At 30.6% G+C, this 23,820-nt stretch overlaps 2 protein-coding genes across 3 annotated transcripts in view; one reads left to right on the forward strand and one right to left on the reverse strand.

Moving 5' to 3' along the window:
* The window catches only part of LOC135960988 (electron transfer flavoprotein beta subunit lysine methyltransferase-like), a 138,894-nt gene extending 138,011 nt beyond the window's left edge, over positions 1-883 (forward strand). For both annotated transcript variants that reach the window (XM_065512418.1, XM_065512419.1), the window contains exons 3-5: positions 45-245; positions 309-439; positions 511-883. In XM_065512418.1, the coding sequence (XP_065368490.1) occupies positions 45-245; positions 309-439; positions 511-848 (670 nt within the window). In that variant the 3' untranslated portion in view covers positions 849-883. The remainder of the gene's footprint in view (positions 1-44; positions 246-308; positions 440-510) is intronic.
* A 7,307-nt stretch (positions 884-8,190) lies between these two features.
* Br140 (bromodomain-containing protein 140) lies at positions 8,191-21,000 on the reverse strand. Its single transcript, XM_065511231.1, has 4 exons — positions 19,619-21,000; positions 16,232-17,487; positions 15,733-16,160; positions 8,191-10,221 (listed from the first exon to the last, which is right to left on the reverse strand). Exons 1-4 carry the CDS (start codon positions 20,730-20,732, stop codon positions 8,550-8,552), a joined length of 4,470 nt encoding a protein of 1,489 aa, XP_065367303.1. The 5' UTR covers positions 20,733-21,000; the 3' UTR covers positions 8,191-8,549.
* Positions 21,001-23,820: the final 2,820 nt, after the last annotated feature.

The following is a 23,820-nucleotide window of genomic DNA, read 5'->3' on the forward strand; positions in this document are numbered from 1 at the left end:
ATATGTACATATATGTATATATTTCCCTGTTTCATAAATTCTAGATTGCAAAACAAACAAATCGAAGAGAACATTTTGAAAGAGACAAAAATATCACGTGAACATTTAACACCCGAAATACCACTGTATTTAATAACACCTGAATGTAGGCTGTTTCACGAACCTCAGCTTGATGTGGAAAATCGAATATTTGAAAATGACCCATTTTGGGCATTCTATTGGCCGGGAGGTCAAGCTATAAGCAAGTAATAAGAAACACAATTTTATGAAATTTATTTTTTTTATATAAATGATCGATTTCCTTTCAGATTTGTTTTGGAAAATCCGGAGATGGTCAAGGACAAATCCGTTTTAGATGTTGGTAGTGGTTGTGGTGCCACTTCCATAGCAGCCATAATGAAAAATGCAAAATATGCTGTGGCAAATGATATTGATGATGGTAATTTATTTCTAAATCGTTATATTTACAATTGTCAAAATCACCTGACTTCGTTATATCTTAAATTTCAGCTGCCGGTTATGCTGCTCTGTTAAATGCTAAATTAAATAAGATTAATATGGAAAAGTTACAAACCTCAAGTGATAATCTAATTGGTTGTGATGTTTCCGAGGATATAATTTTCATCGGCGACTTATTCTATGATGAAGAAATAGCCGAAATTCTTTTACCCTGGTTGCACAAGTGCAGCAATGAGGGAAAATTAATATTTATTGGTGATCCTGGACGTCATGGTTTAACTGAGAATCGTTTAAATTTTATGAAAAAATTAGCTACATATGAACTGACTGAAAATTGTTGTATAGAAAATAGAGGATTTAAGAATGTTAATGTTTGGAGATTTCAATGAATTTTATAATAGCAAATAAATAAATAAAACAGTAATTTTTTTGTATACATTTTTTATGATGTTTGTAACCAAAAAGTAAAACCATTCGACTCTGAATCTCTTACTGAGTCAATTGAAATATCGATGAATTATTTCACATATACCATTCACCAAATTATACTTCAAAATAAAAATTTTAAATATTTTTAGATAAATTTTAGGTTAATTTTTTTTTATTTCGAATTGTTATATTAAATTTAAAATTTTTTTTTTTTTTAATTTTTATATAAAATTTTTTTTTTTTTTACCCCCAGTAACACGAAGTCTGGTTATGTTTTAACTAATAGTTATACTGACAGTTTTCATACAAAAATAATTTTAACCGACAATATAACTATTAGTTAAGGCATAACCAGATTTCGTGTTAATGGGGGTAAAAAAAAAAATTTGGTTTAAAAAATATTTTTTTTCTGATTTTGACCCATTGTAGGTCCAACTTACTATGGTCTTATATACGTCGTTGCAAAGGCCTTTAAAATATCTATCATTATATATCCATATTGTCTATATTAATGACTTAGTAATCCAGATATAGGTCAAAAATCGAGGTTGTCCTGGTTTTTTCCTCATATCTCAGCAATTTGTGGACCGATTTTGCTGATAGAAAACTTCTCGAAAGCATGTCTGACAGAATTATTGAAGATTTGGATTCCGAAGATATCTGGGGTCTTCAGAAAGTTGATTTGAACAGACAGACAGACGGACATGGCTTAATCGACTCCGCTATCTATAAGGATCCAGAATATATATACTTTATAGGGTCGGGTACATATTTATACCCTTCTCACGATGGTGAAGGGTATAAATATGTAGGGGTTCCCATGTAGCAATCCTATTTTGTTATACTCCATAGAGTACGGAAATACTTATAGTTTTTCTCGATCACTAGGTTTTAGTGAAATAACGGTATTTTTAAAGTTACAACTTAAAAACATCATAAATAGTATGATCTGATTTGAAATGTTTTTTTTTTAAATCTTTTGGAATATGGCTGAAATACGATAGTTTAAAGTCATGTTGCTCCCAAAATAAAGCAAAATACTGTCTTCTATTTTTTTAAAGAACACGCAAGCGAAAAAAATATTTTTTTTATAAAATTTCAATAATTTCTCATCAAAAGAATATTTTGGTAAATAAAATTTTGTATTTTTGTAAGTTTTTGTTATTTAAAAACGTGCTTTCTTTCCAGTTTTAAATATATACATTAGTACAATATTATTTGGATAAATTCAAATTTATTGTTATGATTTTTTGAAGTTGTAACTTTAAGAATATCGCTATTACACTACATTTGCTAATAATAAAAGTACTAAACGAAGTGATCGAGAAAAACTTGAGTATTTTCGAAATCTATGGACTCCAATAAAATAGAATTCTACATGAGACTCCACTGGCTTCAAAGAAAAGTGACTGAAGTAACCGGATTCATGCAACACAAAATTTACGGACTACTGCAGCATTATGGTGTCGGGCTCAAACATTATCTTTAAAATTTTTATCACAAAATACAAAATACCGAAAATAACGGGTTCACTTTCATTTCAATGGTAAATTCTCATTCGCAGGCATTTAAAAATAATTGTGACTTTTATTTGCGAACAAATAAGTCACAAGCTCAACGCTTAAATATATAAAATTTATCAAAAGAATAATAACAATTAAAAAAAAATCTCATTTCTGTTACTCAGACTTCATTACTTCATACTTATCATATTATTTCCATAATTTGTTAAAAATTACTAATAATATAATATAAACTGTATGTAAATAAAAGAGAAAGTAACAGTTATTAAGAACAAGAACAAATGAATTGTTTATCGCACACCAAACAATTGAAAAACAACAAAAACTAATAAAGGTCATACCAAACCATTTAAATAAAAATAATTTTATAACTGTTATTTTCAGTGATTTATTTTTATCACAAAAATATAAATCACAATTTAGGGTTTTTGGTATATGGACGAGTCATTTTCGATCTCTGCAAAATACACAACTTAATATGCAGCTATCACCAACGAAGTCTTCGAGAAGTAGAAACATTGTTCCCAAATCACTTGGGACGTGGATAAAGAAACCTTGATGTCTACCTACAAGACCTATGTATGTATTCTCTGAGTGTTATTTGTATATCAACGATGAGTTCCCAGACCTTTCAATATTCCAGATCTTTCGAGTGTAGCACAGTGGCTTAGAAACGATTTTTTTTAATAATTGGGTATCAAGAGAACTATTGAAATATCGTAACGAAATTTCACAAGGTTGGAGCTAAGTGTTTTCAAGTTGATTTACAGTCGTTCAGCTTCGTAGACGGAGTGGGGGTCAATTATGTTGTTCACCTCACATTGGTCTCAAATTGTTTTTAAAAAAATCACCAAAAATCCATTTATAATCACAATTAGCTAAAATTTAAAATATAAATAGTCCTTGAGAAGATCTACAAAAAATACACTAACATGTGTAATTATCTTTCAAATGAATCTTAATTCAATCAAATCCTACATCAGCTTAAAGATACACATTCTTAATTTTTTTTAATTTTCCCAAAAGTTCAAATCGAGAGTTTTTCGAAATTAAAATGTCCAAATGACACTTACAGAATTCATGATATATAATACAGGGGCCGAATTACCGCACTCATGATGAATGAACTATCGTATCGAAAAATAATTTCGATATCGTAATTATGTACTAAATTTCACGATCGATATCGAATGCCGTAATCTCAAATAAGAAAATTACGATCGAATTTACTCGATATCGAATGCGGTAATTCGGCCCCAGGAAATGTCTAAACATCACTATATTAATTCGGGGTCGAAAGGGCTAAAGAAAATTATTGCAATTTAGAATAAACATTTTGTTAACATTTAGTTTTGTTTTATTTTTGCATTTTAAGAGCATCTTGAATGTAAATTTTATAATTAATAATTAAGTTTCAATTGGTTTCTTACTCTGTATTTGTGTACGTACAATTTATATATTTGTTCACGTATTTTTATAATTCTAATCAATAAACAACTACAATGTTTGCGAATTGCAAACATTTGCTTAATTTTATTTTAGTTTTTATAATAATATGTTACAAATTGATTTCATTAGTTTTTTATGTTTAATAAAATAACCACAATTATTTAAAATGTGGAAAGAAGAGGATATTTAAAAAAATAGTATAAAAACAAAAAAAAAACATTAAAACTTAATAGATGTTTTCGTTTATAATTATTTATAATTTACGATTAATTTTTAATTAAGTTGTATTGTTTTAATATTATTTTATTATATAAGACTTAGAACTAATTAATGTTAGACTAATCATAATTATTATTAGTAAACAAAATAACTTACACTTGTATTGCTTAAATTTAGAATTAAGAAACTTAAAAGATGTAAATAAAAAGCGTTTTTATAAAAATATAATTATATTTCTTTAATTTTGGCGCCAAAATTTGTAGAATTTTAATTTTTGAAATACATTTGAAAATCTGTAAATATAAAAAAATTTGTTTTACATTTAAAAAAGAAAAGTTTTCCAAAAAAGTAGTAGAATTTTTTGTACATTTTATTGGAGAAACAAAAAAAAAGCACTTTAAGTGTAACTATAACTTGGAATTTAATTAAACTAAAATATTAAGTTAAACTAATGGAGGGAGGGAACTATCAATTAAAAAATCATATAAATAATATATACAAATTTATTTTGTTAATCTTATTTCGATATAACTATATTTCGCTTATTACAGAGAACAGTATCAAGACTTTGTTATCAAATACAAGATAATTTTAGAAAATTCAATTATATAAATATGGTAAATTATTTTCAAAATGTATCGATCTATTTTAAAGATACTTAACCGGAGAGTAAATCCTTTGGATTGGCGATTTTATAATCAGCGCAATTATGAATAAAAAATCCGAGGGAGTTTTTTCCCTTTTCCCATTTTTTCCTATTCAAATTCAATGTTAAAAATAAATGGGAGAAGGGAAAAAACTCTCGCGGATTTTTAATTCATAATTGGGCTGAATAAATTTCAAAGAAAATAAATTACGACATATAGTGGCATACATATATGAATCGAAATGTACTTAACTTAAATCTAAAACAGTGACACCATCTATCGGACAACAAAAATAAAACTTTACAGCAACACTCCTCACGTTGTATTTCTATTTTAGATATTGAGTTTACCAATTTTTGAAACGTTTGAATACAAATTTCGGACCTGCATTCCTTAATGTCAAAAACTGTGACATTGCCATCGAGGAGTATGATAAGGCAAAGGGAGTGCATTCTGAACTACAAAAAAATGGAATTATTGTCAGAAAATCAAAATATACCTTGTTCATTCCTCGCCGAGACTTTTATCGAGTTTTGTAACTTAAACAACTTACAATAATTCAAGGAATATTTCAGAATTAATTTCGATTAACATGAAACAAATGGGAAACATAACTTCCACCAATTTAATTTCGATCAATAACAGCTCATTGGTTATAATCAAACCAATAACAATTGTACAGTTAGTATCACCAAGTTATTAGAACTTTTCCATCCATTATATCTTACGTTATACAGAGTTCAGTCATTTTACCTTATCCATTAAAACATTCAGCACGAACTAATTCGTAATAGCATAACAAAATTTATTGAATTATTAAATTTTTCTTCAATTCAAATCTATTACAAAAAGGCTTAATTCAATGTATTTTGTAAATGATTAAAAGCAAAACAAAACAGTATGAAGACAAAATACTTTCATTTAACAACCAAAAGGCTGAATGAATTTTATTATCACCCCTATCGCGAATCAACATTTCACATGAAATATTTTCCCTTTTCCTTTTTTCGTTCATCAACTTTGTTCACGTGAAAAAAATTCCCCTTGTTGTGAAATTTTTAGATGAAATTTTTTATACAATAAACAGCTGTTACGAACAAAATCAACTATTGTGAATGTAAACTTCATCATGATATTCCCAATTCAGCAATTTTCCCTTCGAGGGAAATGGATATTTCATGGGAACAAAATTTCACATGTTATTGCCGATAGGGGTGTATGAATTTATAATTCCATTATAAATTAATTGAACAATGAATTAATTCTATTCAAATTAAGATAAAGAATTTTTTATGTTGGGAATGTTTTATGATTTGAAGCTTTGTTTAAGATATTGTTTTTTCAAAGATATTGATAGAGTCGATGGCAAAATAAGGGCAATAATCATTTGAAATGCGGAAAGCTTATTTATTTCAATATTTTCTAGGCAAGACGACAGATTTGTGACGAATTCAATTTGTTTCACTTTTCCATAATTTATCTTAAATTTAAGTAATTTCAACAACATCGGTTTTTCATCGCCTTTTTCGGTTATAATGTTGTCAATATTTTCCTAAATGTTGATGATATTACAATTATCGAATTTTCGTGGTCACAGATCATTTTTGTGTATCATTAACATATATCGATTTGTATGTCGATGGCTTAATATAAAAAAGGCGTAAATAATTATTTTTTTTAAATATCAATTAAAAAAGAGTTATATTTAATAACTTCATTCAAATAAAAAAAAATCAATTTTAAATGAGAAATAAAATAAAGAGACATCACTCTTCTTATTAAAAATTGTATTAAAACTTTTTTTGTATCTAAAATTTTATGGATTTTATTAAGTTTTTTCCTTTTCCTGTAAAGTAACAAAAAATCGAGTTGCGCCTTGTTTATATTAAGCCATCGATGTATGTTTTTATCATTATGTATTTCAAACTTTAATATATTCGATACGATATGTTATGTTATAAATGTTTTTATAAACATTCATAACATATTGTAGAGTACTTTTAATTTCGAAAATTTAACTAATTCTGGTTGTGTTTGCTGGGATATTATAACATCCAAATCAATTTACCTTCCTTCTTAGGCCAACGCCATGTAAAATGTACAGATCCCATTCATATAAAGTGTAAGAAAGGTACATACATAATTTTGAGGACAATCTTAATTTCGTATTTCTTTTATATATAAACAATTTAATGTTATACATATTTACACCTTAAAACCCTATTCAGAGAAAAATGGCCCAAGAAAAAAATATAGACCAGGGTCAAACATCCTGAGAAACGGATTTTTTGGAATACCACCCAAACAATGCGTATTGAATAAGGAAAAAATCAGAGAATTTGAAAAAAAAAGTCCGTTCTGAAACAAATTTTTTGGCAAATAACTGAAGAAAAGCTATGAATAGAACATATCCAAGTTAAAATTCGTTATGTATTAAAATAGTACATTAGGGGGTTCCCAACTAAAATAAAAGTTTAATCCATTTTATGATACCGACTCTCAGATTGTTTGTCCTGCCGTCAGTATTTGGTGAGCTGGATTCCAGGATATGGTCCTTTTAAATTTGTTATGAATTTTTTCATATTTCTCGCAGAGGAAACATGTAATATTGGTGTCATGTGAAAGGTCTCTGAATGGTGCATGCAATGACATATCTGAAATTATCATGTAAGTCCAAAAATATTCGAACTTTTTCAATTTTTCTAAAAATTAGGGTTGACCCTAATGTAAATATATCGAAATATTTAAGGTATTCATGAGAGTTAATACAATCAATTCCATACTGCAAACCCCAATTTATTTGCCTGAAGATTACAATTTACTAAATTCCCTCGAAGAAAGAAATATGTAGAATAATTTTTCTTCGAACAAACTATTGAAAATAGCTTTTAATCAACCACTCCACAGAGACCGCGATATATAAAATTTAAAAAGTGTTATTTAACAGGAAAACGTAATTAGTACATGTTTATTTACCAAAAATTCTTAAAAATAGTAAAAGTACTAAGAAAAAAAAAGAATTACTTAATAGTTGTTTTTATAATACAATTGTAATAGAATACCAAAAAGTAATAATATAATTAATAGAACAAAATATTTATAGATATTCGAACTACAAATAAAAGCAGAAAACAAATAATTAAACTTAAAAGAAATGGTTTTGGAAAAATAATGATGCAAAAACATTTTGTTTATTCAAATGGACTATTAAATCTTTAAATTATTTTAATATCGAAAATTCTAATATAGAAAATTTACATATACAAATACATACAGAAGGAGTTTGTTCAATTATTTTCTATATAAACCATACATTTTTTTTAATTTTGTTTAATCAGTGTGATATTATTTTATGTTTTAGATTTGTGCCTCGAATTGTGAAAGACAAGAAATTTTAAAAGTCAATATTTTCTATATTTTTTTTTTATTAAAAACAAAGACACTTTATATCTTAAGTTTAATAAAAAAAAAACTAAATGAGTTTTTTTTCTTATGATTGTTTTAATTCTAAGAGAAAATAACTAAGTATAATAGTAGTAGAGTAGAATTAAAGATAAAGATTTTAAAACAAAATAAAAAATATAAAAATAAATGGGAAAATTACATCAACTATGTATATCATATTTATATGTATGTGTATCTATTTTTTATGTATGTATGTTTACAGTATATTTATATTAAATCAATAATAATTAATAAAAAAGAGCACAGCGGTAAGATAGAGAAAAAATGAGGCATTTGTGTATTTATATGTGTGTGTGTGTGAGAGAGTGTAGGGAGCTGTTCATTCCGTTTCTGCCACCATTTTTAAACAATTTAACTTTCACATAATCGGATCCGGTCCTTGGCCTTCGAGATCGGAAACTTGACTTTGATAATGCAAAGCATGTTGGTATGCTTTCTTAACAGCTTTGCGTTCTGTGGGCTTACGGGATTCAACAAGTTTTTGTTGATCCAATTCTTTGTCTATGCCCAATATCTCGAGTTTGATGGCGGGTAACCATTGCCAAGTGCGTTTGGCATCGAAAAATAAAACTAAGAACACCTCCATATCGTGGGGATAGTTTTTGCGCAAAGCTAAAACATCGGTAGGAGGTGCAGGTAATGGCACGCCATTATAAACAAACCCCTTTGGGGTTTTTGGATCCAATATCAAGGCTGGATACCAAGGATAACCGCGACATTTTGCCCAGACCAGCTGTAACGGCTCAAGGGGAGGTTTTAACAAATGCTGTGTCGTACTATTTGAGTCGGGAGAGTCATTGTTACTGTTGTTCATTTTCGCTTTGCCATTGTTATTTGATGAAACGGCTGTTGCCTCCGCTGATGCAATGTTGTTATGACTTCTACGCGTTTTAGTATTATTTACATTATTTGGTGTGGGCGTAGCGTTTCGTTGTTTAATGGACGAACGTGTTGCCGTCTTAGCAGCCGCAGCAGCAGGAGTAAGATTGTGAGCAGCGGGTATTAGCGATAAGCCCATATTGTGTAGGTCTGATCCCAACCGTCGCTTTTGTTTCGAACGTATTGTATTACGTACTCGTTTATCTAAGGGTGTTGGCGTTCGTCGTGTAATGCTTCGTGTTTGTGTATCGGAATCCGCATCAACGTTACCTACATCACTATCACCACTACAACTCATGGCTTGACCATTGTTGGCTTGATCATCTGCTCCTATTGTAGTACTATCATTCATTTCTATATCTGGCCGATCTCTGGTATTATTTTCGTCCACCTCTGGCTCACTCTTTTCATCGTCTTCATCGTCATCATCCTCATCATCGTCGTCTTCACTCGAATCGTAATCTGAACCGCTGCCACTTACACTAAAACCAGAACAACTGCTACAGGGACTGCCGGAGATGTCACTCATGTCATCATCATCACTCTCGCTGACATCGCGCTCATTGTTGGTGCGATAAACTCGAAATTTATCGGGAATATGTTGGTAGCTACTTAAATTAGATGCTGGCGTCATTGCGGGTGGCGCTGATGCTGGCTGTAGTGATGGTGGTTGTTGGGCGGCCCCTAAAATTGACGATGGTGTTATTGATGTTGATGTTGCTGTCGTCGATCCTAATAGACTAGTAACACCCACAGGTGGCGCACCAGTTCGATTGGGTGACTTTTTCGGCGACGTTGATGAACTGTTGCGCATTTCGGTTAATCTTTTATGTCGGGCATTACGTTTCGGTGATTTACCTGACAGGGTTGCAGAAACCTGATTAATGCTGGCCGACAGCGGCGTCAGTTGATTAAGGCCACCACTTAGTTTATTGCTTAACGATAAGGCTGAGGAGACAAGGGAAGCTGTTGCTACCACAGATGTAGCAGCATTGTTAGCGGATGTTATAAGGGAACCCATTGTCGAGACTGGCGTTGATATGGCAGAGTTATGAATTTCTTCCTTAACAGGAGTTGTTGTGCTGGTGGTAGTCGTCTCTGTAGGTCGTTTAAGTGCGGCCTGCGCTTTACGTGTAAACAGCACCGCAGTTCTGTAATAGCATTTGCGTTAGAAAATTTTTTAATTTTTTTCAAAATGAATAAATATGTAAATCGAAAGCATGAATTATTTGGTGAAACACAATGTATGATCAATATTTATATTCAGCCATACTTAGTAATACAGCTTTTTTAATAAAATGAAAATATGTTTAAGATTTTTTTGTTGTAAAATTTGCGTTTTTTTTTGCGAAATTATAATATTTAGATATTTTGGTGAAATTAATATTTTATTTTTTATAAAAATATTGATTTTCAAAGTCGGTTAGTATCTCAAATCGGAGAAACCTTTTGCGGATAAAATGAAGGCAACATTTAATCTAATAAATATGTGGCCACTAGGCAAGATTTTTATGTATCAAATATATTTTATTGAGTCTAATGCTATTACTGAATCTACCATTTAATATTTAGTATGTATTCTTACTTTTATTTTGTTGGGCTACTTGTGGGATTTTGTTCTTTGTAGTTTAAATGTATTTATTATTATTTGTTAATTACTTTTTAAATTATTTTTATGTATAATCAATTTGTGAGTAGTACAATTGGAACCGATTATGGCCTATTGGCTTTATGAATGAATAAAATAAATAACAATTTTGGAAATGTTGCTTTTTGGTCCGATTCATAGTACATATTTATTTAATTTTGTTATGAACCCAATTGAAAATGTTGCATTTTGATATGAACTATTTTTGGAATATAGCTTTTTGCATTGAATTAAATAGTTAGTTATATCTTTTTGATTAAATTGAATAAGTTTTATAGGAAAATGCTAAACTTTTTTATTATATTGACGATAATTATTATCATTATCATTTCAGTGATCAGCAGGTCTAATAATATATTTGTATAATCTCGTATACTAACTCCCTTTGCTTTCCAATAGTTTAGCAACATCTTCTTTATTTACGAAATTAATTACAACGCCAAGAGGAATTCCATTTAACCCTTAACTGATATCGTCAAAATTAACCCCAACATTAAAAGAAAAACAAAAGGCTTATATTTATATAAGAAAAAGTTATGTTATATACAAAATGAATTAATGAAACTTTTATTTCTTTATAAGAAAATGTTGTTTAATTTAAAATTTTTAAAAAACACAAATTATGTTTAGAACAGTAAACGTTTCATTTCTTCAATTGGGTTAATTTGGACCCCGATACCAATTACGTAACCGGAAATATTGACACCAATTAAGGGTTAAGCAAACTAGAAGGTATATTTAACCTATTTTAAGATAACTTGACTATTTTTCATGGACTTAAACTTAAGTTTAAAATTTTGACTACACAATTTTGTAGAGAGTTAAAAATAAATTTGTTATACTCTGAATGTCATTTATGGGACGGTATGCTGCCAACATTTTTAAATCCTTAAGGTGAAAACGAACAATTTCTTTAACAAATGCATATCATAACATAAATTGTTTTTAACATACAAGGTGGCGCAAAAGTAAACTTCCGATGTTTTTTGGCTGTAATTAAAAAAAAAAAATAAAAACTTTGATTCTTCTTGTGGATTATTTTTATTTGGTCTTTTAATTTTTTTTACATCGAGTCGAGAATATGATGTCATGTAAATGGCCGCCGCCACTGTTGATTGTCATTGTCACTTAGGCCAAAACTTCCGGCGATAGGTCCTCACATTCTTGACGGATATTGTCTTTAAGAGCTGCAAGAGTCTGAGGCTTGTTGACATAAACCCGCGACTTCAAAAAGCCCCACAAAAAGAAGTCTGGAGCGGTCAAATCAGGCGATCTTGCTGGCCAGTGCAAATCGCCAAAACGGGAGATTATTCGCCCGGGAAATGCATCCTTCAGCATATCGGTTGTGGCACGTGTACTGTGTGCCGTTGCACCGTCCTGTTGGAACCACATGTTTTCCAATCCCAATTCATCAAGTTGCGGCAAAAAGAACTCGTTGATCATTGCTCTGTAGCGCTCACCATTCACAGTAACCGTTTGGCCCGCGACGTCTTCGAAGAAAAAAGGTCCGATGACTCCTCTAGCGAAAACAGCACACCTTACAGTGACTTTGAGCGGGTGTAATGGATTGGATTTTCAGTGCGCCAGAAGCGTAAATTTTGCTTATTTACGTACCCGCTACGATGGAAATGGGCCCATCACTCATGATTATTTTTGATGAAAAATCATCTTCTGCTTTTGCAAAAATTGCTTATAATTTGTACTTTTTGCAAACTTTTTTTGCAAATTATTTATTATTGAGTGTTTCGAAAAAAAGTTTAGTGTGATATATGAATAATTTTTTGTTCATGTTAGAATTAAATGTCTTTAAGTTAAACTAAAATTTCATCTGTATTATTAATTTAAAAGCCAGCCAAACTATTTCAAACGTAGCAATGTCTATTTGACTAAAGCAAACACACCAATGAATTTGTTTCAAACTTGCTTCAATTTAATAACTCAAGTAATACACGAAAAAAAAAACAGTTTTTTGGCTCTCCTGAAAAGTTGTGTTTTTCAAGATAGAGGGTTTTGAATATAGGCCCTCGATATAATATATTAAATATCAGAATCTTTAGAGATTCAGGTTTTTCTCATTTATTACAGAAATTAAGAAATTATTGGTTTGGCACACTCTTTAAATTTGATAGACGCTTTGAAGATGTTTGTTAATTGGATCCTGAATAACAACACTGTAAGATACATTTCATGAAATATTGCCTGATTAACAAAATTTTTAAATAAGATTTAGAATTTTTTTTTGTTTTTAAAAAAAAATGGTTTTCGGTTTTGGATACTCTAAAATATACAGGGTGTTTTAAAAATTGGCCATCATAAGTAGAACATATATTTATCCAGAAATAAAATTCAATGCATTTCGTATGGAATGTTAACTGATGACTTGTTGACACCATATTCCTGTGTGACCCATGATTTCTCCAAAAGTTCTCTTTGCCATAAAAGTCCATTAAAATTAGGCATCCTCAATTTATAACTACTAGGATCACCTGGTGGCCGAAATTCGACCACTTTTAAAACGCGTTTTACCACTTTTATGGCCTATTTATATATAAGAAGATACCTCCATCTATTACACATGTTTTTTTTTCTTACTCCTCCATAGTCTTGGGTAGTTTATGATAAAACTGTTCAAATCAAATATTTTACTCAATTGGTTCAGTTTTGAACTATGAACAAAAATGAGTGTCCAGTGAATTGAACTATTAAGCACAAATCTATGTAAGATCAATTGCAGACATAATGCGAATATTTTCTGCAATATTCATAAAATTTCTTGAAATTTAAATTAATGCATATGTATACGGGATCTGCCATTGTTGGCCCTTTTACTGCTAGATTTTGCAGATTGTATTGGCACAAATTGTATGCATGTGTCAGATTTTTTAAGCATCAAGAAATTAAACAATGAGAATTTATACAGGTGACTGCAGAGGCGTATTCAGCAAATTCGAGTGAATTCATTAATGTTTTATACATATGACATATGTACATTAGGGATATAACTATTGACAATTTTTGCAAATATACAAATTGGCATAGCATAGTCGAATAGAGCATTAAAAAATATAAAAAACCACGGTATTATTTTTTCGCGGTTTTTAAAAAAGTTCACGCACCAAACGCAATAAAATTTTTCATGAAATATTTTCAATTATTTTGAAATACAATATATTTTATTTTAATAATAACTGCGGACATACTTCAAAAGATAATTTTTAAATAAGGAAAGTATCCCTCACACTTGCAAAAAAAAATAATGAAATTATTTATATAATTTTTCATAGAAAAAAAATGTTAGTGTAAAACTCCACATATAAAAAATATATGTATGAACACGATCGAACTTGCCTGACTTCGTCTTTGCAGTCAGTCACCTGTATAAATTCGTCTTGAATGTTAAATTTTAAATACATCAAGGCGAATTATATTTAATTTAATTTATATCGAATTCACGTCGAAATACATGATTAGAAAATGGTCACATTAAAGACAAGCAGGAATAGCCATGAATATTTCCCAGTTGGTCTAGCCATTTCAAATATTATTTAAAAAAAATAATAAATATACAATTCAAGTTTTAGTTAATACTATTTTAAATTAATTCAAGAAAGATTTAATGAACAAATTGTAGACCCTTAAATATTCTATTTATAAACAATGTTGAGAACACATTGTTATCAACATTGCTGCACTGCATGATAAGTCTAGAAGTGTCTCTGCTAGAAGATGCGTCAGAAGATGCCGCTGGTGTAAATAAATAGTGATATCGAGTTGCTGGACCAGTAAGTATATCGTAAGCATTGCTTGATGTAACATCAAACTGTGTTACCAGTGTGTTTTTAAGGGCGTATTAAAATAGTGACTATTTAAACTGTTGTGTAAATTTCAGTAAAGAGTTGTTACAATGCTTAAACTACTTGGCTTTCATTTGCAATTTATTTAAAGAAAATAAACGAAAATTTTTAAAATGTAAAAATATATTTATTAATATTGATGGATGTTTTTAGCATTTTGTTTCTGAAGACTTTGCCTTTTCTGTTAATTCCTATATTTGTTTAACAACACGTAAACTTGAAAAATCAACTTTTAGACTCAAATTATAGGCATTGTAATCAATGCGCTGGGTTATTATGTTATTATGGATAACATACGTATTTTAACTTCATTGACCTATAGTTAAAACCAACTGAGGTGGGAAAATTTCACCAGCTTCGAGCACGAATAATTAAAACATTTAAAAGAAACCTCCGCAACTGTTACAACAACAATATTTACATATTGCATATGAAAAATTATATTGATTTAAAAATTAAATATCAAAAAATTATCTGAACAGAATTTAATTAAATATTAATTCAAAAATCTTTTGTTTATCACAATGACTGCAAGACATAAAAAGATATGTTTTAATAAGAATGAGATTTTCATAATCTCTAATATAATAACCAGACTATATGTCAAGGCAAATATTGTAAATTACTACTGCTTACTCACAAGAAGTTATTTTATCTAATGTTAGTTTTTTTTCATTCAATTTATATTGCAGAAATTAAATTTAATAAAGAATTGCATAAACAAGTTGTTAATGGACTATCTAGTTACAGAGACACGAAAAATTTAAGTTGCAAGTCAAACACACTAAAAATTAAGATAAATATGTTTTATGATTCCCTTATTTCAGCTCAATGCATTCAGTTTTGTAACCTGGACCATTTTTATTTTCAATTATAAACTTGATTGGAAAACATATTAAATTCTATGGATTAAAACTATTTTATGATTAATTGTTAAATGTGTTTTAAAATTTTGGGAAACATATTAAAACACATAAATCTTAATTTTTGTGATGAACTTTTCAGTTCTAACAATGTACATCTAAATACAAATTCACAACTAAATTCAAATTCACGTGTTCTTACAACAATATTATCTAAGTAATGAAATCAAGTGTTATTAGATGCACGATGAACTTACCAACAATGTTAGAGACAAGAGAGAGAGAATTCACACTCACCTTCTATTGACGCCCACAGGGGAAGCGCTGCTATTAAGGCTTTTAACTGGACTGCAAGGTGGTGTTTGTGTTGTATTATTACTAGCGCCTTTCGACTCTTCGCCCATTGTATCATCGGCATCTTCTTCATCCTCACTACCGTTTGCTTGGTTGTGAAGACTGTCGTCGTCATCATCTTCACTAAGATTATGATTATTCTGACGCGTAGGATGATGCTGTTGTCTAGAACGTGGGGGATTTCGAGCGGTTTTTCGACTGCGTTTTGGTGTTGATTGTACAAATTTTTCTTGCTGTTGCAGAAGGCTGATGGCATGAGATTTAACTGGTGGCGTTGGTATATCAACATCCATATCTTCAACATTGTGATTCTCTTCCATTTCTTCATCCTCTTCTGTTTGAGAGTTGGCGCCCAAGCTGACATTGTGACGCTAAATAGAACAAAAAATATTGTTTTAGCAATTTAAATAAATCAATCAATTACAAATTAGTTTTAACTTACAGCTTGCATTCTTGCTTTTTGTATCGCTTTACGCATGCGCGAGATCTCCAAACGTATTTGCTTGATTTTCTTTGTGCGATACGTTGGATTCTTTAAAACCTGAGATTTATCTGCCAGTATTAGGAGTTTTTGTACAATAGCCTCACATGGTGTTGCTGCCAAAAGTTGATGTAATTCATCTTCAACTTCTTTTTCAACATGATCCGTCGAGTCTGACTGGCTTGTGTCCAACAGACCTTCACGAGCCAAAGCCTCTCGGGCCTGTTGAAACAATGGATTGGCTTGATCTCGCATACGTATACCAGCACGATAGAAAACCGTATCCTTGTTGTTGTAGGCCAAACAGTTCTGTATCATTAGATCGAAATCGGTCTGCAATTGATCGAGGTGTGTGTAGGTTTTAAGTTTTGCTCTCATTGTACCCAAATCCATTGGTTGAGTAACGATGTCTAGATAATCGGGAACTTCGCTTGTATTTACAGGTTCGCGGAATATTTCCGAAGTATCTCGAGCCTCTAAAGCATCTAAAAGTTTGGTAAGAACTGCCTCCAGTGGATTGACTTGCAACATGACTACTTGTTCACAAATTTTCACATAAGCCGCTTTAAGTTTCTCTCTTTTCCTAACCAACTCACACAGTAAACGAGCTCTCTCCAGATCTTGGCGCAAGCATTGCCAATATTTCAACTGACGGTATAACTCTGAAGTGTCGGGACTGCCCTCTATACCATTGCGCTGTATAACGCCATGGTGATTGCCTTGTGATTGCAATCGCCGCAAGAGAGGCACACCATTCCGATATTTACGTTTCATCGTCCAGTAGGCAACAAGTCTGTCTAGAAATTCTTTTTTCTTTTGCATGTGTACCATACTTGCTATTTCTTGTATGCGGTCGGGCGGTATAGTGGGTATAAGAACTATCGGGGCCGATGAACGTTTTTTCGCCAACGCCTTGCGAGCTTCTTTCATTTTATGACGTGCATCCTCGAAATCTTTCAAATTCAATTTCGTCTTGGCGTGATCGGGTGTATGTGCATGACAGAATGCATACTTTTGAACATGTGCAGAGGAGTCATTATGAGCAGCACTTTCGTTCACATCCATGGTCATGTAAAGGCCAGCCTGCTGAGCACAGGTTACATGAAAAGCCGCGTAACAACTGTTGCGGTGACATTGAATACATGCGCCCAAACCTTTCTCCTTACAAACGTAACACGTTAAACGCCAACGTGCTGGTGGTATGGTTTCAATAGAATCTGAAATTAAAAAAATTGAAAGTTAGAGTACCTAAGCAATGGATTTATACCTACAATTGTAGAGTTTAGTAGAAACTAGTTATTTAGAAATAGTTAAGCTATGTTTCCGCATACACCGTAATCGGCACCGAAAACAAAATTCAATACATTTGCACCGAAAAAAAGTTCGTATGGAATTTCGTTTTCGGTGCCGATTACGGTGTATGCGGAAACGTAGCTTTACACATTCATACTAGACTAGTACAATAGAACGCAAACTAGTTTCGAAAGAACTTCAAGGAACAATTAAAAAACTTTGAATTTTGTTACAAAAAAAAATTAATTGCTCAAAAAAAGGAATTTAAGAAAGATGCAATACAAAATATTTTTCTTTAATAAGATGAACAATGAATAAATATGGAATAGATGATGGATTTGAACCGATATATATTTAAATCTAATTGCATTAGGTACGTTAACAAATCTCAAATATTCTGTTCATTGAACAAAATTAACATTTTCTAAATATTTTTTAAGAGAATACTTTTCTATGTAATGAAAGAAATAAAAATTTCATTTGCTGGTTCCCAGAACTAGTTCCAAGTACGACAGTTTTGACCAAAAAAATGAAAATAGAAGAAAAATTCTTAAAAAAGGGGGTGTGAGTTGATTAGTGAAATGGTTCCACAACCGTTCCAAGGAAGGGGTTTCGTAACGATTCCATAGAACTTGTGATAATTGCGAACAAAAAGCATTAGTCACAACGACAAACTAGAACGTTCACTCGACCAAGGGCTGTCAACTCAGAAACCACTGCTGCTACAACAACAAATAATTAATATAGGTTTTAAAATTAATTAAGCTTTTATAGATTTTGTCTGTTTAAAATTTTTCAATAGTTGATATTCTGAGGGGTATAACGATATTTAAATAATAAAACTACTTCCATTTATATGGAGGTATTGAATGTGGATCAGAATACAATTTCAGTTCAATATGACTTGTATATGGCTTGATTGGATCAGGAATGTTAAAGTAATCTTTATACTACGTAATTGCAACCTTAATATGAATATGTAGGTTTATGTTATATTTATTGTGTGTCAAATAATTATTTAAACATAAAATGGATGATATTTCGAAAACGCGAATTTATAATTGCCCATATTCTGGAAAACGCAGCGTTTACAAACCGTAAAAAGGCAAAACGCATTGCACCATGTTCTGAAAACCACGCGATTTGCTACTGGTTTCAGTATACACTAGCGGTTTGAAAACGCCAAATTTTTCGATTTCGTTTGTCAGAACACCTGTTTGGCGTTTTCAAATCGAAAACTAAAATTTTCAGCGATATGCGCTTTTCAGAACATGGGCGAATATTTGGTAATATTCGTGATGATCATGTCCAAATTAGTGTGTAAACTAATTTTATAAATGAAAATTAGAGAAAATATTGGAATTAAGAAGTAATTAGTATATGAAATATATTTTTTTAAGATAGAGAAATTACAAAAATGTCAACTGCTGAATATGTTGCCATTAAAAACTCATTTTCATTAAAATCTAAGTTAGAGGGTATTGTATAGCATCCCTCGATATAAAAGCTTAAATAAAACTTTATTTAGAGCAGAATGTATTTTGTGTTTGTTTTTCTTGATGTTCGGTGGTTCAATGTATATATATTTTTTTGTTAATTTTCCCTGAGATGCTGCACAATGGAGTAGTGAAATATTGGAAATAAATAACCAATACTTTTAAAAAATAAATATTGTTTCCCAAAATATTTTTGGATATAAATTTTATAAATCTCATTAAATTAAAAAAATAATAATAAAATATTGTAGAATAAATTAGGCTAAAAATAACTGGGATATTTTGAGCACTTTAAAAGAGGCAAAAGGGTATATATAATTCATACAAGATTCGAAAAAGCTTTGAAGAAATATATTTCATTAACTAAGCGTTACTTATATGGAAGCAATCGGTACTTAATTTGGTAGTGACAATTGCACAAAATGTCATACAATACCACAGCGGGAGTGGTGAATTTTATACAATTATAAGAAAAATCATAGCGGTTCAAAATCACACATTATAGCATTGCATTATTATTTTCGCTATTTTATGTATAATATAATTAAATAAAACTTACCAATTGGTTCCAAAAATACCGTATTTGCAAAACGAACTTCAGGAATCCACAGGGCACATACTACATGAGCCCACTGCCCACGATCTGTTTGTTTGAAGGCGCCCCCCGTATTTGGGCAAAGCACACAATTAACCGGTGTACTGGGGGACTGTAGGCAACGGCGACACAGCCATTGTCCTTCGGGAATGTAGGGAACACCATAACAATCTTGATGAACAGCCAAATTACACATATCACAAAATAGAATAACATTTGTATTTTGACATTCACCATCCATACAGATACAACATACGGCATCGTCGTCGACTTCATTGCCCGTGGCTGTTCCATTAGCTGCTGCTTGAAAGTAGGATTCCTTTTCTAAGCGGTCCATTAACAGTTCCATTGTATCTATATTCACAGCATTGTGACCGTTTTTTTCACGTTCCTCGTTCATCCACTCCAACCAAGCCGAATCCTCTTCATCGACATCGTATTCTATTTCACCGTCCAGCTCTTCGGCCGACTTTTCTATAAAGCGGTAGTAGGCTAAAGATCTGGTTGGTGCATCTGGTACACTGTAATCGGGAATTTCTTGAAACCGAGCCTCCGGCACTTTAACTTTTGCCCAAGATGCATTCTCTTCAAGTGGCGGAGCGTCTGCATTTATAATGCAACCCCTTTCCACTAATTCAACATACTCCTCCTCATCAATAAACGGTAAAGGATCATTTATACCTAAACGTACACTTTTTCCTTCCACATTAAACGTTACCGTTTGCTCTTCATCATTGTAGGACACTAAGGATTCAGGATTTGTTATGTTACGGATGTTGCCACTGCCTTTAGTGCCGTTCTGTTCATCATCACCACCTACACCTGTTCCGCCAGCTCCAGCGCCACCTTTTGGCGTTGAGTGGGTACCACCACGCGGACGCGCTTTCTTACGGTTTGGCGTCATAACCGGTGTTAACGGCTGTGGATTGTCATGATCATAGTTTAGCAAATGGTATTGCAAACCAATCACCGATTTATAGCTACGATCACATTTGGGCACGGGACACGCGTATGGCGGTTGTGATTGTTTTACTTTCACACTTTTGCAATATTCCAACGCATCGAAGTCAAGTCCCATTGTATGTGTGTTTTTCTTTTTCGTACAACTGCTGTCTTTGCTGACTGCTTGCTTCTGCTGTTGCAGTTTTCTTGTTGTCGAATTGTTGTGTATAATTATTTGTTGTTGCTGTTGTTAATTGCTGCAAATGCTGCTTTTTGTTTTATTTGTTAAATTTGCATTTTATTCATATAGTTTGTATTTTTCATTCGAAAAATCAGAATTTTTGGAGTAGAATTTTTATTAATTCACTTAATTTACGTTTTTCTTCTTGTTTCTTTCTTTCCACGCAAATTCGCTGTCATATTAATGGCGCTAAAGTCATTAGTGTTGTGCTATTTAAGTAACCAGTAACCGCAAGGAAATTTATTCAAAGCATTAACAAACAGAGTTGTATTTTGCCACGAATAAATTTTAGTACGGAATAAATTTAAATTAATAGCTCGGTATTCTATTAGATTTGACGAGAAAAAATATGTCAAAATTCATATAAAAAACAATCAATGAAATTGCTGTGAATTTTGATCAAAATTTTTCATTCTAGTTAGTAAACTTAAATTGTACACAAATTTAAATTTGTGTGGAAATTTGGCAAATAAAACAATTAGAAATATTCAATAATAAAACTATTTTTTTTGTTTTTTTTATTATTTTAATACTGTAAAATTTCTAAACCTTTTTTCACCACCTTAAAAATTAAAGTATTTGTTTGAATACAAGCATACACCCAGATCAAAAGTGACACAACTCAAAATTTAAATTCTTCAGAAATCGCAAAAAATTATAAACCGATTGAAACATAATGAAAGACATATCTATTTTTTAGCAACAGTTAACAACAACAAAATTCACTGATATTTTTTTTATAGATAAACAAGTATATCGTGCCTATTTTAAGCATATAAACCCGAAAAGTGAATTTTGAGTTGTGTCACTTTTGAACTGGTCGTGTGATACATATGTATAAATCAGAGATCGAAAATAACTCGTCCATATACCAATAAACCCAAATTGTGATTTATATTTTTGTGATAAAAATAAATCACTGAAAATAAGAGTTATAAAATGATTTTTATTTAAATGGTTTGGTATGACCTTTATTCGTTTTTGTTGTTTTTTGATGGTTTGGTGTGAGATAAACAATTCATTTGTTCTTGTTCATAATAACTGTTACTTTCTCTTTTATTTACATACAATAACATATTATTAATCATTTTTAACAAATTATGGAAATAATATGATAAGTATGAAGTAATGAAGTCTGAGTAACAGAAATGAGAATTTTTTTTAAATTGTTATTAATATTTTTATAAATTTAATATAATTAAGCGTTGATTTGCATAAAATGCATTTTTGCGATTTATTTTTCATGTTCGCAAATAAAAGTCACAAGCTGACCTTTACGAAAAAAATAAATTATAAATCACTCATCCAGATTATTTGTGTTTGTTTCTTTTCTGTTTCTCTCAACCCCAAACCTAAAATGTTCTCTAATAAATCACTCTCTCAGCGATATTTCACGAAAAATTATGTTTAAATGGCTACGAATGAGAATTTACTATTGAAATGAAAGTGAACCCGTTATTTTCTGTCTCTGGTATAAATTAAGACACAGCTTATATTTTGTATTTTCAATATATATGTACCAGACTATAAAATACCTCGGGTTTATATTAGATAATATATTTAACTTTAAAAACATTTAGAACATATTTGCAAAAATATAGGTTTTTAAAAGAATTATGCTACGTTCATACATACAAAAACAGTATTATTGTATTTCCTTCTCCAGAAATTTAATATAAATAATATAAAGTCACAAAAAGAATATTTTTTTTTTATGTTTTTAAATTATTTTTATATTGTTGTTCGTTTAAAAACAACAAAAAAAGTACATAAAAATCGTCTTTGTGTCAAACAAACTTTTAATTTTAAAGTGTTTAATTATTAATCGCCTCAAAATTAGATGTTGTTAAAACATATAAATGTATAAAAAAAGTGTTTAATGAAAAAACATTATGGCCCATAATCATACTCAAACACTAAAGTCGGTTCTTTTTAAAATCAACTTTAAAATAAAAACCTGCTTTTTATTAATTTGCAACCATAGTCAAAATTAAAGTATGTTTTAAATTGAACCGACATTAACTGGGTGCCACCTCAAATGTAGAAAATGCTTTCATACAAAAATATATAGACAAGTGGCACCGCTGAACAGCTGACATAGAAAATTGTTATACCCTTATAGCACGAAAAGTAAGCACGGACCCAGTAATGGATTAAAATTAAAAAAATCGAAAAAACTAAAATATTTAAAAAGATTTTTTTACTAAAACAAAAATAAATTCTTATTTTAAAGTATACTAAGGTGAAGGATAGAGAATAGCAGGAACTTATAAATTGTAATGATAGGATGATAAAAACTATTTTTTAAAGAGTTTTATATGATGGCAATTTTACACTAATTTTGAGTAAATCGAATTATTGTTAACGCCATAAATGCGAAATGTGATTTTCAAAGACCTATAACTTTTTACATCAACCTGTTAATGGTAAGGGTATAATTAAACTTAAGCTGGGTGTTTGAACAGAGATTAATAAAAATGGATAAACGCCATATTACAACTCTGATTTTATATTTACAACCCTGCTATTCATACAATTTAGTACTATTAAAGCAACTCTGCATGTGTATTCATTCACAATCCACAAATTATAAAATATGGCGCAAGGCGAATTCATACAAGGTGGTGTCAGTTCTACAAAAACAACGATTGGTCTTAACAAATGTCAAAAAACCAAAGTGAAAAATTAAACAAATAAGTATTTTAACTTAATATAGTGTAGATAATTCAATAGTGAGGGCTTTACTTATTTATGTAAACAATAAATATTTTGTTAATAAGCTTAGAATATGTAGATATTTAAATATAAAAACAAGCTATGACAGTTGTTAGAACCAAAAAGAGAAAAAAAAATTATCAGCTGTTTGACTGACTCCACCTTGTATAAATTCGCCTTGATATGGCGGTTAAATAATTTAAAATATTTTTAAGTGGATTCCAACTTAGTCAATTGCAAGAGAAAGAACGCCATTTTATCCTGGCTA

Source organism: Calliphora vicina, chromosome 5 (genome assembly GCF_958450345.1).
Source record: "Calliphora vicina chromosome 5, idCalVici1.1, whole genome shotgun sequence".
Classification (NCBI taxonomy): Eukaryota; Metazoa; Arthropoda; class Insecta; order Diptera; family Calliphoridae; genus Calliphora; species Calliphora vicina.